The sequence below is a fragment of the Triticum aestivum genome, chromosome 4B (genome assembly GCF_018294505.1).
Source record: "Triticum aestivum cultivar Chinese Spring chromosome 4B, IWGSC CS RefSeq v2.1, whole genome shotgun sequence".
Lineage (NCBI taxonomy): Eukaryota > Viridiplantae > Streptophyta > Magnoliopsida > Poales > Poaceae > Triticum > Triticum aestivum.
The window spans coordinates 34,601,930-34,616,438 of record NC_057804.1 but is presented as its reverse complement, the minus strand read 5'-3'; the positions used below and the strand labels follow the sequence as shown (position 1 = coordinate 34,616,438).

The following is a 14,509-nucleotide window of genomic DNA, read 5'->3' as shown; positions in this document are numbered from 1 at the left end:
TGGACTTGTTTATCCTACAAATAGAAACCCAACATTCTATTTTGAAGTTTTACCAAGATGGAACCGTGACTTGGAGAGAAGGCGCCATGCCGAGTTTTGCAATGATGGTGCCAGGGTTTGAATTTTGGAGTACATCATCTCTCATTATGAGTCTAGCCAGCCTCTTCATGTTCTTTCAATTCTCTTGTGTTTCTAAAGCATTGCTTCCCGGCGATCTTAATAAGTTCATGTCAAAGGTGGCCTCGAAGCCGGCAAAGGGGACGGGAGTGGTGGCCGATTTCCCACTGTCAACGTAGTAGACGATGTCGTGTACACAAGGAGCTGACCTGCTACGTCTCGGTCTTACTTGGCTTGTGACACATCATAGGCTCATCGAATGGTGGCAATGGAGCCTGTGAGCCAGTTCTAGGGCTTGTCGGGCATGAGCCAGTGTAGAGTAGTCACTGGCCATCATGTTCATATTCCAAATTTAATAGTTGAGTACACCATCTCTCGTTATAAGTCTAGCCAACATCTTCATATTCTTTCAATCCTCTTATTTTTCCTAAAGCATTGCTTCCCCATGATCTTAGCAAGTTCATGTCAAAGGTGGCCACGAAGCCGACAAAGTGGATGGGAGCGACGATTGATTGCCCACTCACAACATAGTAGATGACGCCATCGTACACAATGGACTCGACCAACTATGTCTCGGTCTTACCTGGCGTGGGCGCGAGTGGATAACACTAGGCTTGTGTGATGTCGGATGCTAGCGGTGGAGTATGTGAGCCAGTTCTAGGGCTTGCTGGGTAGAAGCGGGTGTTGAGTAGTCCCCGTGCCTGCAACAATAGGCATATTTTAGTTATAAGTTTAATATGCCTCTATCATGCACAGTACGCATATTTTAATCCGAATTTAATAGTTGCAGATTACACATGGAAAAAGGACATCTAAAATGAGTGCGGCGTTTCGGTGCCCGGGTGCATCTGCACCCGTTCAAAAAAAATTCGTAAAAATTTCAGAAAAATTCAAAAAATTCCGAAAAAAATTGAGGTGGTGGACAATTTGATGCGTGAGGTGCGCCCCAATTTTCAAAACATTTGGACTTATGTGCAGCTCTCAGCAAAAAAGACAAATCAGACCAAAACAGTATATGAACAGTACACATTTTTACAGACCTCCGATTTATATTTTTTGCTGAGAGCTGCACATAAGTCCAAATGTTTTGAAAATTGGGGCGCACCTCACGCATCAAATTGTCCACCACCCCAATTTTTTTTGGAATTTTTTGAATTTTTTTAGTATTTATTTTGATTTTTTTGGTGAGCGCAGGTGCAGATGAGCTCGGGCTCAGATTTGGATTTTCGATCTAAAATCCCACTCCCTCCATTTCAAAATAGATAACCCAACTTTATACTAAAGTTAGTACAAAGTTGAGTCATCTATTTTGAAACGGAGGGAGTAGATGAGAGGAAGCCTGCCTCTCCTTGAGAGTGAGTTAAGTGGGTTAGTGGCCCATTGACACATACATTTTCAAAAATTGAACATTTAACTACATTTTTTAAAACAAAAATATATATTCAAGACTGCGTTAAATAAAAATATTAAAAACCATTTTCATAGGCCAAGAACAAAAGTCCCGCCTACTATTATTTTTTTCAATTGTTCATTTATTAAAAATGGTCACGAATAAATCACAAACCAAATTTGTTCCATATGTAAAACTATTTTTGGGATTAGTATATGTGGATATGTTCATATATTTCAAAAAATGATGTTCATTACTATCAATAGTTTTTATGTGTGTATCTTGAAGAGTAATATGGTAATACATTTTAGAATAAATATGCATTCATTTAAAAATAAAATGCTCACAACTTCAATAATAAAATGTTTGTGTATATCCCGCAAAAAAACATTAGTGTATATTAGAAAAGATCTTCATGTACTCACCATGAAAAATAGTTGTAAAATGAATGGAAAGATGAACTAAAAAGCCTTTTAAAGTACAAATGGAATATTAAAAACACAACACAGTAAATTAACAAAACAAATAGAAATAAAAACTACTTCCTTCTCACACTCAGCAACGACTGGGTGGCTTCGGCAAGGGTGAGACATCTTCAGCGGCGTGCCATCGACCGGTTCAGGACAATGAACATAATCCCGAGGACTTTGATCTATTTCCAGGCGTATGTACCACTAGTTTGATCAATAAATCCGAAGCCTCTTTCGGATAGAGAAAAAAAGAGTAAAATGGCAAAGTACCTAGTTATTGGGCCGGCCCAATAACACTACGCTCCAGGCTGGTTCCAATCTAATGCGGCCCGGCCTGAGTTCCTCTTACGGCCCAAGCTCCAGGTCGGTTTCTCTTTGGAGGAACAGTCGGTCTCGGATGCAACCTGATCTTTTTTTCCCCACCTGTCCGCAAACCCTCCCCCAACCCGCACGCATCGGCACCGCATCTCCTCGCTCTGCCGCGCCGCCGCCGCCGCCATGAAGCGTTCCTTCGACGCCATGGAGGCGAAGCCGGTGTTCCTCTCCAAGGAGGAGCGCCAGCGCCTCGCGCTCGAGCGCCGCCAGGCGGCCGTCGCCGACCAGCGCCGCTCCGCGCTCGACATCCTCCAGTCGCTCCCGCGGCCCCCTCCGCCGCCTCCCCCGTCCGTCGCCCCCCGGGACTCCTCCTCGTCCCACCGCGACCCCTCCGACCGGGACAGGGGGGACAGGGGGGACAGGGACCGCGACCGGGACCGGGACCGCCGCCGCGACGACGACTCCCGCCGGGACCGAGATCGGGATCGCGACCGCGACCGCGACGAGCCTTCTCGCCGGGACCGGGACCGGGACCGCGACCGCGACCGGGACAGGGAGCACCGGGACAGGGAGCGCGGGGAGCGGGACAAGGACCGGGAGAAGGACCGGCTGGAGAAGATGGCGGAGAGGGAGCGGGAGAAGGAGCTGGAGGCCATCAAGGAGCAGTACCTGGGGTCCAAGAAGCCCAAGAAGCGGGTCATCAAGCCCTCGGAGAAGTTCCGCTTCTCCTTCGACTGGGAGAACACGGAGGACACCAGCCGCGACATGAACATGCTCTACCAGGCGCCGCACGAGGCCCGCCTGCTCTACGGCCGCGGCTTCCTCGCCGGCATCGACCGGCGCGAGCAGAAGAAGGCGGCCGCCGTGTTTGAGAAGGAGACCCGTGCTGAGCAGCGCCGCAAGTTCGGCGTGGAGGACCGGCCCGAGGATGATGTGGCTGATAAGAAGAAGGCCGCCGCCGCGGAGATGTATGATGCCTTCGACATGCGGGTGGACAGGCACTGGTCTGAGAAGGGCATCGAGGAGATGACCGAGCGGGATTGGCGTATTTTCCGCGAGGACTTCAATATCTCCTACAAGGGGTCTCGCATACCCCGGCCGATGCGCAACTGGCCCGAGAGCAAGCTTGGGACTGAGCTGCTTCGTGCTATTGAGAAGGTTGGGTACAAGAAACCATCGCCCATCCAGATGGCTGCCATTCCGCTTGGTCTCCAGCAGCGTGATGTCATTGGTATTGCCGAGACAGGTTCGGGCAAGACTGCAGCTTTTGTGCTTCCTATGCTGTCGTACATTACTCGCCTGCCGCCTATTAGCGAGGACAATGAGGCCGAGGGTCCTTATGCTGTTGTCATGGCACCTACTCGTGAGCTTGCTCAACAGATTGAGGAAGAGACGGTCAAGTTTGCAACCTATCTAGGCATTAAAGTCGTTTCCATTGTTGGTGGTCAGTCCATTGAGGAGCAAGGTTTCAAGATTAGGCAGGGCTGTGAAGTTGTAATTGCAACGCCTGGTCGGCTTCTTGATTGTCTGGAGAGAAGGTATGCTGTGCTCAACCAGTGCAACTATGTTGTACTTGACGAGGCTGATAGGATGATTGATATGGGATTTGAGCCACAGGTTGTTGGTGTCCTTGATGCGATGCCATCAAGTAACCTGAAACCTGAGAATGAGGAAGAGGAACTGGATGAGAAGAGGATTTACAGGACAACTTATATGTTCAGTGCCACCATGCCACCTGCTGTCGAGCGCCTTGCGAGGAAGTACCTCCGGAACCCAGTTGTCGTCACAATTGGTACAGCTGGCAAGGCCACAGATCTGATAACCCAAAATGTGATCATGGTGAAGGAGTCAGAGAAGATGTCACGACTCCAGAAGATACTCACAGATCTTGGGGACAAGACGGCCATTGTATTCTGCAACACAAAGAAGTCAGCAGACAACCGTGCCAAGGATCTGGACAAGGCAGGTTTCCGCGTCACAGCACTGCATGGAGGGAAGTCACAAGATCAGAGGGAGATCAGCCTTGATGGATTTAGGAACCGCAGGTTCAATGTTCTTGTGGCGACTGATGTTGCAGGGCGTGGTATTGATATTCCTGATGTCGCTCATGTTATTAACTATGAGATGCCTAGTTCAGTTGATACATACACACATCGCATCGGAAGAACAGGGCGTGCAGGAAAGAAGGGACTTGCCACTTCATTCTTGACTCTGGATAACACTGATATTTTCTTCGATCTGAAACAGATGCTTACTCAGAGCAATAGTCCCGTCCCTCCAGAACTTGCTAGGCATGAGGCGTCAAAGTTTAAGCCAGGATCGGTTCCCGATAGACCTCCAAGAAGAAATGACACTGTCTATGCATCTCACTGAAGCAATCTGCCGCAGAAGAGGTGAGATTCTTCTTGGGTACAATTCAGGGCCACCTTCTACTGTGTCGAGATTTAGTACTTACGAGGTACAAACATCATAACAATTGAACCATTATCTTTTCCTGTTTGCAAATCAGCCTTTCTATTTCTGTAATCTAAGTATATTTGGATATTTCTGTGATGATTCAGAACTGGACCTATGTATCTTATTGTACTGTGGGTGCCATAATGCAACTGTCATGCCCAAACATCGACTGCTTTTGAAGTGTTATTTGCAGGTTAAACAAACTGAGTTCATTTTTTGTACAGCCAGTTAATTGCTTCAGATTCATTTTCTATCATTTTTGCAGAGGGCAAATGCTCAATCTTGATCTTCATTGTGGAGATTTATGTGGTTCTTTCAACATTATAGTCTCAAGAGGTGCCAACTTTCTTATTTCCTTTTTTTGCTGTTATATGCACTTCAGTATTCAGTTCTAGAGGCATGTATCACTTTTTAAGTAAGCTATATGTAAAATGAGACTTGAAAATGACCCAGCTACCATGCCAAAAAACATTTTGATTGTGTTGGGTCTCATTATAATTTTATTATACACTTTATTCAAGAATGGATAGAAAGTGCTTTTGTTTGGCTCAACTTCGGAGTTCTAGGCAATGATTATGAGTGTGCGTAGGTGCTGAAGCCTGTTGAATAACTAGCCTTAGATCAATGGCTATGGTAGAAATATAGTCCATTACTTATAGTCATTCGTTGTTGGTTCTATGGATTGAACTTTTTGAGAGAGTACAGCTAGAGTTAAGTGTTTATATGTAGTCATATGAGAGCAGTTAAGATAATTGATCGTGCTCTGCTCTGTGTTTTGCGTTTGTTGATTGCCATGTTGATAAAATATGTGTCACAATGTGCCTGAGGGTAATAACTGGTAAGAGTAATGATTTATCAGAGAGAATTGGAAGTTCCATCTGATTGAAATTTTGGCTGACCCATTTGGCCATTTCTGTACTAGTCCTGTACAATCAGTGCATACTGCTGAAACCAAAGACATTGTGCTGGATAACCTATTCTGTTGTGTGTTTATGATGTAAAGTCGCAGATATACTTTGTGAAGATCAGATCGTAGGTGTTTGTGCGCTTAGACAATTTTAGAAATTGCACCCCCACTATTGCCTGTTAATATTTCTGAGTTTTTGATCTTCAGTGAAGAAATGATGGCATTTTTAAGACGGATCCCATTTTCAACTATAGTCCTTCAACACCGTGGGACCCCCAGCTGGAAACCCTAAACCCACATAACCCCTTTCTGCCTCACATTCTCGCCACTTTGTGTGGGCTTCATCTTGCCCCCACACGCCCCATGAGACATGATGAATTTTAGTGATTTCAAGGCCATTTCGAGTAAGCAGTAGTTGTCCCGGTAGTCTTAGAAAACTCATATGGAAAACTCCCTCTGTTCCAAAATATTTGAAGTACTATGTTGTCGTAAGTCAAAACTTCTCAAGTTTGACCAAGTTTACAATTTTTTTTTTACTAATATCCACACTATCAAATATATATGGTAGGAAAATATTTTATGATGAATGAAATTAATATATGTAGTAGGAAACTAATTTTGTGTTGTGGATGTTGGTATATTTTTCTGTAGACTTGGTCAAACTTCTTGTAGAAGTTTGGCTTAGGACAAACATAGAACTTCAAACACTCCCTCCGTACCAAAATAGAAGATGTTTTTGCAGTTCAAATTGAACTGCAAAAATGTCTTATATTTTGATAGAGAGGTAACGGAGGGAGTATCTCTTAACAGAGGAAACGAACAGACGGTCCTGCTAATGGTATTGAAGAGGACATTTGCAGTGGGCATTGTGGCATAAAAAATGACGTTTGTAGTGGCACAGGCATAATTTCAGGGTTTCAGTTGATCCATGTGTTACAGTTTCAGCTCGTGTGTTTCATTTTTAAGTCTCTTAAAACCATTCTTCGTGATTTTGACCCTAGTCAATTATTATTGGAATCTAGAATACGCATGTTCAGACGTGCCAGTGGGAACCATGCTATGTTTTAAGGTGCTGAAAATTGCAAGTTTGTAAACTAATTTAATTAAATTCACCTGCCATTCTACTGCTCTAAAAATAGTAATTTTTCATGCTTGAGCATATCCCATCATCAAATGTCTCTAGTCATACCTTCTCATGCTTGTGTCTCAAACCACCTGGCTTCTTGCTGTGCGTTTCAAATGTAGAGTTGATTTATGTAAGTAAATACCCCCTCCGTTCCATAATTCTTGTCGTGGTTTTAGTTCACCGTGACGAGAATTATGGGACGGAGGGACTTTGTGCGGCACACTCAGATATTGTTTTCCCGTCTTGTCATAACTTGGAAGGGAAAGCAGGGTGAGCATTTCACATCACCCTAGCATCAGGAAATCCCAACTCATTGTCCGCTTCCATGGATGATGTTGTGAAGGATGGCACTGAACTTGACGAAAGCATGCTAGATTAGGTTGTGGATTTGAAGGGGTGATGCAGTGCAGATTAGCTGAGCAAATTCGGATGTACGCTCAGTTTTCCGATGAAATTGGCCAGCCCCGTTGAATTCTCTAACTCGTTTGGTAGTACTACCTGGCCTGGTTGCTCTCCTTCTTCGGTGCTTCCACCGCTCAACGCCGGTACAAAAGCAACCAGCACCCACGCGGCCAGAGCACCGATCGCCATTCAGAGCATCGATCCGCCATGGCGAGCACTGTCTCTGTGGTGAACCCGCACGAGAAGATGGTGCCGCCGGCATCGAGCTGCGCACAGCGCCGTGCGACTTCCGGTTCCCGACCCAGAACCAGACGCGCCACTGCTACGTGCGCTACATCGAGTACCACAGGTGCATCAAGGCCAAGGAGGGCGACACATCACGTCGGACTGCGGCAAGTTCCAGCGCTACTACACATCTCTCTGCTCCTCTGCAACACCCCGCCATTGACGAGGATGTAGCTTGGCCACGGCTGCTTCCAGCCTCCGCCCCACAGTGGTTGCAGCTCTTCCCGACCTGTGGTTGTGTAAACCTCATCAATTATCTGGATGTCACCTGGTGCTTGTGGAAAAAGGAACAATCTCTTGGTATCAAGCGAGGTGCAGTAAGAATGCAAACAATCAAAGATAACACATTGATCATCTACTACTAAGGTGTGCATATGTATTAGCCCTTTATTCGCTTCACCAATGCCGGTTGTTCTTTCAAGAGTTACAAAGCAGGATCTATCCTGCGGTGGTCCGTGGAATCGTGTCCACTCTTTGCTTCTTGGCAGCTACGGATGATGATGTTTCAGGCGGTGTCACCGTGACTTTTGTTTTCCCCACCGCAATGAACGCCACTCTCTTCCTCGTATCGGGCTTGACATCTCTGCGTGGTGCCGGCGCAGCACCGGGCGTGCTAACAAGAGAGCCCGGAGTGTTTTGATCATTTGGTAGTCGCCTCCCACTGTGAGAATCTCCAGCGTCGCCGCAACGGGTGGCTTTATCTGGTTGGTCAGACAGAGAAGCATCATGTTGTTGCTTGGCTGGGGTGTTTGCTCCATCAAGGCTTTCCATCTCTGATAATGTCACATCTGCAGCATTAGAACTTATAAGAACCCTTTTCAAAGTATGACACGATAAACACATAAATAAACCAGCATTCATGTTCTATTATATACTACTCTAGTGATCTAAACGCCCTTATATTTCTTTACGGAGGGAGGGAGTACAAAACAACTGATGTAAAAGAAAAAGTACAACATTTTGGCAGCATGTGCACTTTAGTTTCCAAGTTGGAGCACGCAACCCCAAATATATATTAAAATTGCAATGGAAATAATAGCAAATAAGACCATAGTGGGAATTCACTAAGCACAATCCCTGCCACCATTCAACTAGGCTAACTGACTAACTGTTGTTTTCGTTGTAAAAACTGTCAGTCATATAGAGATATATGGCTACTATGCCAAAATATCATGCTAAACAACATTAGTCCACCATAAGTTACAAATCCCCAAAGCATACTCTTGAGAGTTTTTCAAATGTCATCTAACATAAGTGACAATGGAGATGGTATCAGAAAACATACTTAAGTGTCATCATTACTTCCAGATAGTCAACTGGAGGTGAATGTAATAGAGCCACCAAGGCCCTTCATCTCCATTCATACTCATCCCATATCTCTTCCTACCACTTCCTACTACATATATTTGTTTATTAATACATACTGTATTTTCAGTTTAGATTACTTAACAGAAAACAATTTTTCATTTGCATGCCTCTAGGATACAATCGCATGGGATTCTTTTAGTATCAGCAGGAACTCATGTATAAGTATTGCAGAAAATGCAACCATGAACTCCAAATGTTCATATATCATGAATCATAGAAGGTAAAGTGTTCCAACCTTCACTAACAAGTCCAATGGTCTCATACTTGATTGATGAATCCGGAGTGCACTTCAGACCCTCATCTTGGGTTTTCTGACTGCTAGCTTTGGTCTTTTCATGCAAAACAAATTTATCTTTCACCCATACACACTCCAGGATAGTATTGGGATCATTGCTCGAGGGGTAGTACTCTCTGAAAGCCTGTGAAATGCAGAGGCAAAACCAAGGAGTTATGTAGTGAGGTAACTGCAAGGTCCAGCAACTGCACATTTGTGTGAAAGCACGATCTTAAGCAATACATATTTTTGCATGATCAACAAGGATACACAGAGTGCTAGTGTGGAAGCAAAACATACCTGTACTTTATCAATACTGATCTTAACAGCCTGCTTTTTATCCGTAAGATCAGTAACCTTGTTGTGCACTGATACAACATCAAGTAACATCTGCAAACATAATATCAGAGGGTAAGCCTCTTAGGCAAAATCTCTGCATAAAGAGACAAATAAGATAATTGGCACGCATATCATTCCAAGTTGACATTTCTTCCTTTTCGAAGAAAGAAGTTGACATTTCTTAGATTCCTAATTAATACACATAACAGTTTGACTACCACCCGCAAAAAAAAAACAGTTTAACTACCAAGTTAGTTGCTGCATAAATATATGGGTGGTTATTTGCTGAACTTCATTGATAGAATCATTCATAGCCATGCCTGTAGACTATGTGGCTCACCTGTTGGGTCAGGACCCTCACTCTTGCAAGCAAAGCAAGCACTGCAGTGCAAAGTTCTACAAAAAAAGATCTAGCAAGTAAAAAGCTGATCTGACTGTAGTATGGATCAAGGAACTTTGGATAGGTAGCAATCAACTCCGAATGAAAGTTACTACGGGATTTGTTTCCAGTGGCAACCCAAGTGTGGGTATACACCTTATTTTATTTCTGCTAAGAAAATAACAGAACAAAAAAAAGGATACACTGCTCCCTTCATAACAGGTTCAGCCATCTGCACAAAATACAGAAAGCATTAGTGCTTTCCCTCTGATGTGCTAACCAAGTTAGCTATCTCCGGTCTCGAAGTTGATCAAGAATGATCTGCAAACTACAACGACTCATCCAGAAGTATGCATCATGCAGTTACAAAATATAGAATTTCTCGGGTAATGAGCTTCATGTACCATATAAGGATTTATACTAAATACATCGGAACCTTGCAAGCACGCAAGGATAATCACAATACTTTGCCGTTGTATCCTTAGTTAGCTAAACAAAAGAAGTAAACCAACTGGGCAATATTGGTAGACTACCACAGATTCAAATTTCAATATTGCGTAACTCGTTACTTGAAAACAAGTACAAGGAACAAAAGTTATGCTCTATCAACAGCAACATTGCATTTATGATTCCACCAAAATATTTGATTCAGCTGAACAGGATAGTTTGCAAAACGCAACCGGTGTTAACAGGCAACAAAACGCACCTGGGACAGCAAACGGGCAACCCCCAAAAGCCTCTTATAATGGCTATGGTTTGCACCAGGCTTCCTCTTACCCTGCCTATAAAAGAAAATGTTAAGCAATAACCTGAATAGCAGACTAATATAATTATAGCATCATTATACCAAGAATAAAAGCCAAATAAATAATCTGAACTGCCAGGAAATTAAGCACTGCCCATACAAGTGGAAACTTCTAGCTAAGAGCATCTCCAGCCGCGCCCCCAACAGGCCCCCCAGGGAGTATTTTTTTCCGCCGGCGCCCAAAAAACCACCCAGTCGCGCCCCCAAGACGCCGATTAGGCCCATTTTTGGGCCCGGCGATCCCAGGCCGAACCCAGTGCACTGGGGGCGCTTGGGGGCTCCGACTGAAGGGAAAACAGCGCGTGGCCCACTGCTGACTGGCGAAAAAATGTTTTTCCACCTCCAGCTTCGCCCCCCACGAGCACTCCCTCTTTGGCCGCCGTGCCGATCCCGGCACCGCCCACCTACCTACCGCCGCTAGACAGGCCATTTCCCCTCCGAGAAGAGGGAGAGTTCGCCGCGGCAGCGTCCACCCTGCTTCTAGGCGACCTTTTCCGGCGCTCCGGCCACAAAAGCGGGAATCCGGGCTGCTGCGTGCCTACCTCGCCCACCAGGTGTTTGGCGATTTGCGTCGCCCGGCGATGGACTCCGACGACGAGGAGACGTTGGCGGCGCTGCTTGAGGAAGCCAACGCCGACGCCCAGGACGAAGATCACCTCATGGTCCTCGCCGCTCTGGCCGGCCTGCTCGCGAGCAATGCAAAGCCGCGGCGAGGTGGCTCGGCGCCGGGCCGGATGAAGGCAAAGCAGAGGCATCGACTGGAAGACTATTGCTTGCTCTACGCCGACTACTTCACCGATGCTCGACCACACGGCGAGAAGGTATTTCGGCGCCGTTATCGAATGAGCCGGAAGCTCTTCCTCAGGATTGTGAATTCCATGAGGGAGTTCGACAGCTACTTCAAGTGCAAGAAGGATTGCACCGGCAACTTGGATTCACCTCACTCCAAAAGTGCACGACAGCTATGAGGATGATTGCATACAGAGCTCCCGGTGATATACTGGAAGACTACGGACGCATGGCCGAGTCCACCACCATTGAGTGTCTGTACAAGTTCTGCAGGTCAGTGGTGGCAGTGTTTGGACCTCAATACTTGCGATCACCCAATGCTGAAGATACTGCTCGGATCCTAGCACAGAATGCAGCAAGAGGATTTCCTGGGATGCTTGGAAGCATCAACTGCATGCATTGGAAATGAAAAAACTGTCCATTTGCTTGGCAGGGGATGTACAAAGGTGCCAAAGGCGATTGCAGTGTGATACTTGAGGCAATGGACACACAGGATCTCTGGATTTGGCACTCCTTCTTTGGTATGCCAGGAACTCACAATGACATCAACGTACTGCAGTTCTCACCAGTCTTTGCCAAGCTTGTTGAAGGTCATGCTCCTCCGGTGAACTTCGAGGTCAATGGGCACCACTACAACAAGGGATACTACCTAGTAGATGGCATCTATCCGAGATGGTCCACATTTGTGAAGACTATCTCAAACCCTGTGCCAAGAGGCAAGAACTCCTACTTTGCCAGGTGTCAGGAGGCTTGCAGGAAGGATGTCGAGCGGGCATTTGGTGTGCTCCAATCTCGATTTGCTCTTGTCCGGTACCCCGCTCAGACCTGGTTGAAAGATCAAATGTGGGAAGTCATGACTTGCTGTGTCATCTTGCACAACATGATCACTGAGAGCGAGCAGGAAGAGGCAGTGTTTGACAATGAACCATATTACAGGCAAGGCCCTCTTGCCCAAGTTGATCACCAGCTACGGCAACCTGGACTGCTTCCTCAACATGCATTAGGAGATCTGAGACCCACAAGTGCAGCAACAACTACTGCAAGATCTGGTGGAGCACCTATGGAGGCTCAAGGGCAAACGCCTAGCTTGACGCGTGATGAAATATGAGTTTTTATTTGTCGAACTATTTGTTCAACTATTTGATTTATATTAATTTGTTGATTTCTGTGATGAACTATGTGATAAAAAGCTTCTGTTCAATTTGTGCCGAATATGGGCCGAATTGGTCTAATTTGCGCCGAAAGTTGGCCAATTTTGCGCCGAAAATGGGCCGAAATCGGCGTCTGTGGGGCTGGCTGGGAACCCGAGGCTCCCCACGCCGATTTTGTCGCTGGCGCGCCCCCAGGCGGCACTATTTGAAGTCCCTGGGGGGCCGAACGAGTGGAGATGCTCTAAGCTTACATTCATTAGTGAATACACTTTTTCTTTGTTATCTCCTAGAATCAATATAAGGACCACAAATATCATCACAAGACCACAACATGTCCCAACATGAAGGATATGTGTAAGCACATTACTTCTGCCAATGTGTACCATACACACAACAAAAAAATTGCAATTGACATACACATTAGAAGCGACAAAGATTGTTTTACAGGGGCATGCAACAGCACCAGGGATGAGAAACCTGACGAACCTGTTCGGAACAAGAATAGTGTTGGCCGGCTTATGACAGGTGATGACCGGGAACACCGCGTTGATGACCTCCGCGAGATTGGCACTGAGAAGTAGCTTCATGTCCCTCCGCACCTACGCGCCCATCCCAAGCACATACAAATCACACTCGTCAGTTGTTAGTGAATAGCCACTCCCCCGGAAAAAAGTGGGGGAGGGGGCCAAGCAGGTCGTAGTAGTAGGCGTACCTTGAGGAGGTACTGGAAGTAGGCGGCGCCACGGTGCTGGTTCCGGTGCTTGTAGATGAGGCGCTCGAGCACTCCGGACTCCGCCTGCAGGTGGCGCAGCGCCGCCCGCAGGCGATGCTCCTGCCCCTCCTCCGCCGAACCCTCTTGACACTGCGCCATGGCGGTCGCTCCCAGCTTGGTATCTGCCATGTCTAGTTCGTGGATAGATGTAGAATTTAAACTCAATGCTCAACGATCCAATAAAGTACATAAAACATGAAAAATACTACAAATAATAGTGCGTGAATTGGCAACAAAATTCATCAACTTAAGTTAACAAATCAAAAACAAAAATACACAGCTCCAGAGGTAACTAGGAATTACCCAAGTGGCGGATCTAGGATTCTGAAACAGGACGGTCCACTCCCTGATAACCAGGTAGTTTGGTAAATTCGTGAGCATTGCCCTCCAAAGAAGTATGAATCCACATGACTGTAGATGTTGAGGCTGTGCAATTCCTGAATCGTGAACATTATCTTCACTGACAAGAAAAAAAGCAGTCCGGCTGAGTCTCACCTTGCTTTGCGGAACCAGACGATGGGGACGCGGCTGGAGACGCGGCTGCAGCTTGGAGAGGCGTCGAGGGCTGGAGGGTCCAGCCGCCGGCGATGGTGAAGCTGGCCGTGGGGCGGATCGAGATTTGGCACTGCTTCCAACTTGCAAGAATCGACGCGAGATCAAGGGGTGGGTAGGTGAGCGAAGAGAGGAGGGGGGCGGCAAGGGAAGGGGCTACGGGCGGGCGGCGGGCCGACGGCAAGGGAGAGCCGGAACGGAACTGGGAGGCGGCGTGGCGACGGTGTGCTAGCAGTTTCGTTCGTTGCCCTGCTTCTCACGCACGGGTCTGGGTTTGTGGGAAACTGGGAGCGCTTGTCAGTTCGAGCCGCTCTGCAGCGTCACGAGGTCGTAGCGACCAGAGGCACAGAAGAGGTGCTGTAGCGGCGAAGCACTTAGCGCTGCTGGTGCACAATTTCGAAAAACAGTTCATAAATTTGAAAAAATAATTCACAAATTCAAAAATAGTTCATGAATTTGAAAAAAGCATAAAAAATTGAAAAAAAGTGAGCTTGGAAAATAGTACATCAATTTTGACAAAAGAAGTTCACCAAATACGAAAAAAGTTAATCGAATAAGAAAAAAGTTCATTGAATTTAGAAAATTCATCGATTTTCAAAAAAGTTAATAGA

At 46.2% G+C, this 14,509-nt stretch overlaps 2 protein-coding genes across 10 annotated transcripts; one reads left to right on the top strand and one right to left on the bottom strand.

The window, feature by feature from the left end:
• The first annotated feature begins 2,382 nt into the window (after window positions 1-2,382).
• Window positions 2,383-5,272, top strand: LOC123090833 (DEAD-box ATP-dependent RNA helicase 21). 3 transcript variants are annotated; one of them, XM_044512175.1, is made up of 3 exons: window positions 2,383-4,750; window positions 4,854-4,942; window positions 5,015-5,272. In XM_044512175.1, exon 1 carries the CDS (start codon window positions 2,476-2,478, stop codon window positions 4,663-4,665), a length of 2,190 nt encoding a protein of 729 aa, XP_044368110.1. In that variant the 5' UTR covers window positions 2,383-2,475; the 3' UTR covers window positions 4,666-4,750; window positions 4,854-4,942; window positions 5,015-5,272. The 3 variants fall into 3 exon arrangements, with proteins under 3 accessions (XP_044368110.1, XP_044368111.1, XP_044368109.1); XM_044512176.1 differs by lacking the exon at window positions 4,854-4,942; XM_044512174.1 differs by having other exon boundaries at window positions 2,383-4,942.
• A 2,553-nt stretch (window positions 5,273-7,825) lies between these two features.
• On the bottom strand, window positions 7,826-14,216 carry LOC123090834 (uncharacterized). 7 transcript variants are annotated; one of them, XM_044512181.1, is made up of 10 exons: window positions 13,842-14,216; window positions 13,650-13,783; window positions 13,287-13,477; window positions 13,061-13,173; window positions 10,536-10,611; window positions 10,033-10,061; window positions 9,791-9,884; window positions 9,412-9,501; window positions 9,073-9,256; window positions 7,826-8,257 (listed from the first exon to the last, which is right to left on the bottom strand). In XM_044512181.1, the coding sequence occupies exons 3-10, from the start codon at window positions 13,473-13,475 to the stop codon at window positions 7,908-7,910; spliced, it is 1,125 nt and encodes a 374-aa protein (XP_044368116.1). In that variant the 5' UTR covers window positions 13,476-13,477; window positions 13,650-13,783; window positions 13,842-14,216; the 3' UTR covers window positions 7,826-7,907. The 7 variants fall into 7 exon arrangements, with proteins under 7 accessions (XP_044368116.1, XP_044368112.1, XP_044368118.1 ...); XM_044512177.1 differs by having other exon boundaries at window positions 13,650-13,772; XM_044512183.1 differs by having other exon boundaries at window positions 13,287-13,468; window positions 13,650-13,772.
• Window positions 14,217-14,509: the final 293 nt, after the last annotated feature.

What these genes read in the sequence shown, in the direction of transcription:
- LOC123090834 (XM_044512181.1), bottom strand. Translation starts at nt 13,475, where the DNA reads ATGGCAGATACCAAGCTGGGAGCGACCGCCATGGCGCAGTGTCAAGAG. An exon ending in ACTTCCAGTACCTCCTCAAG is followed by an intron (nt 13,174 to 13,286) that starts GTACGCCTACTA and finishes ATGGGCGCGTAG; the next exon opens with GTGCGGAGGGACATGAAGCT. An exon ending in TCAGTATTGATAAAGTACAG is followed by an intron (nt 9,257 to 9,411) that starts GTATGTTTTGCT and finishes TGCATTTCACAG; the next exon opens with GCTTTCAGAGAGTACTACCC.
- LOC123090833 (XM_044512176.1), top strand. Translation starts at nt 2,476, where the DNA reads ATGAAGCGTTCCTTCGACGCCATGGAGGCGAAGCCGGTGTTCCTCTCC.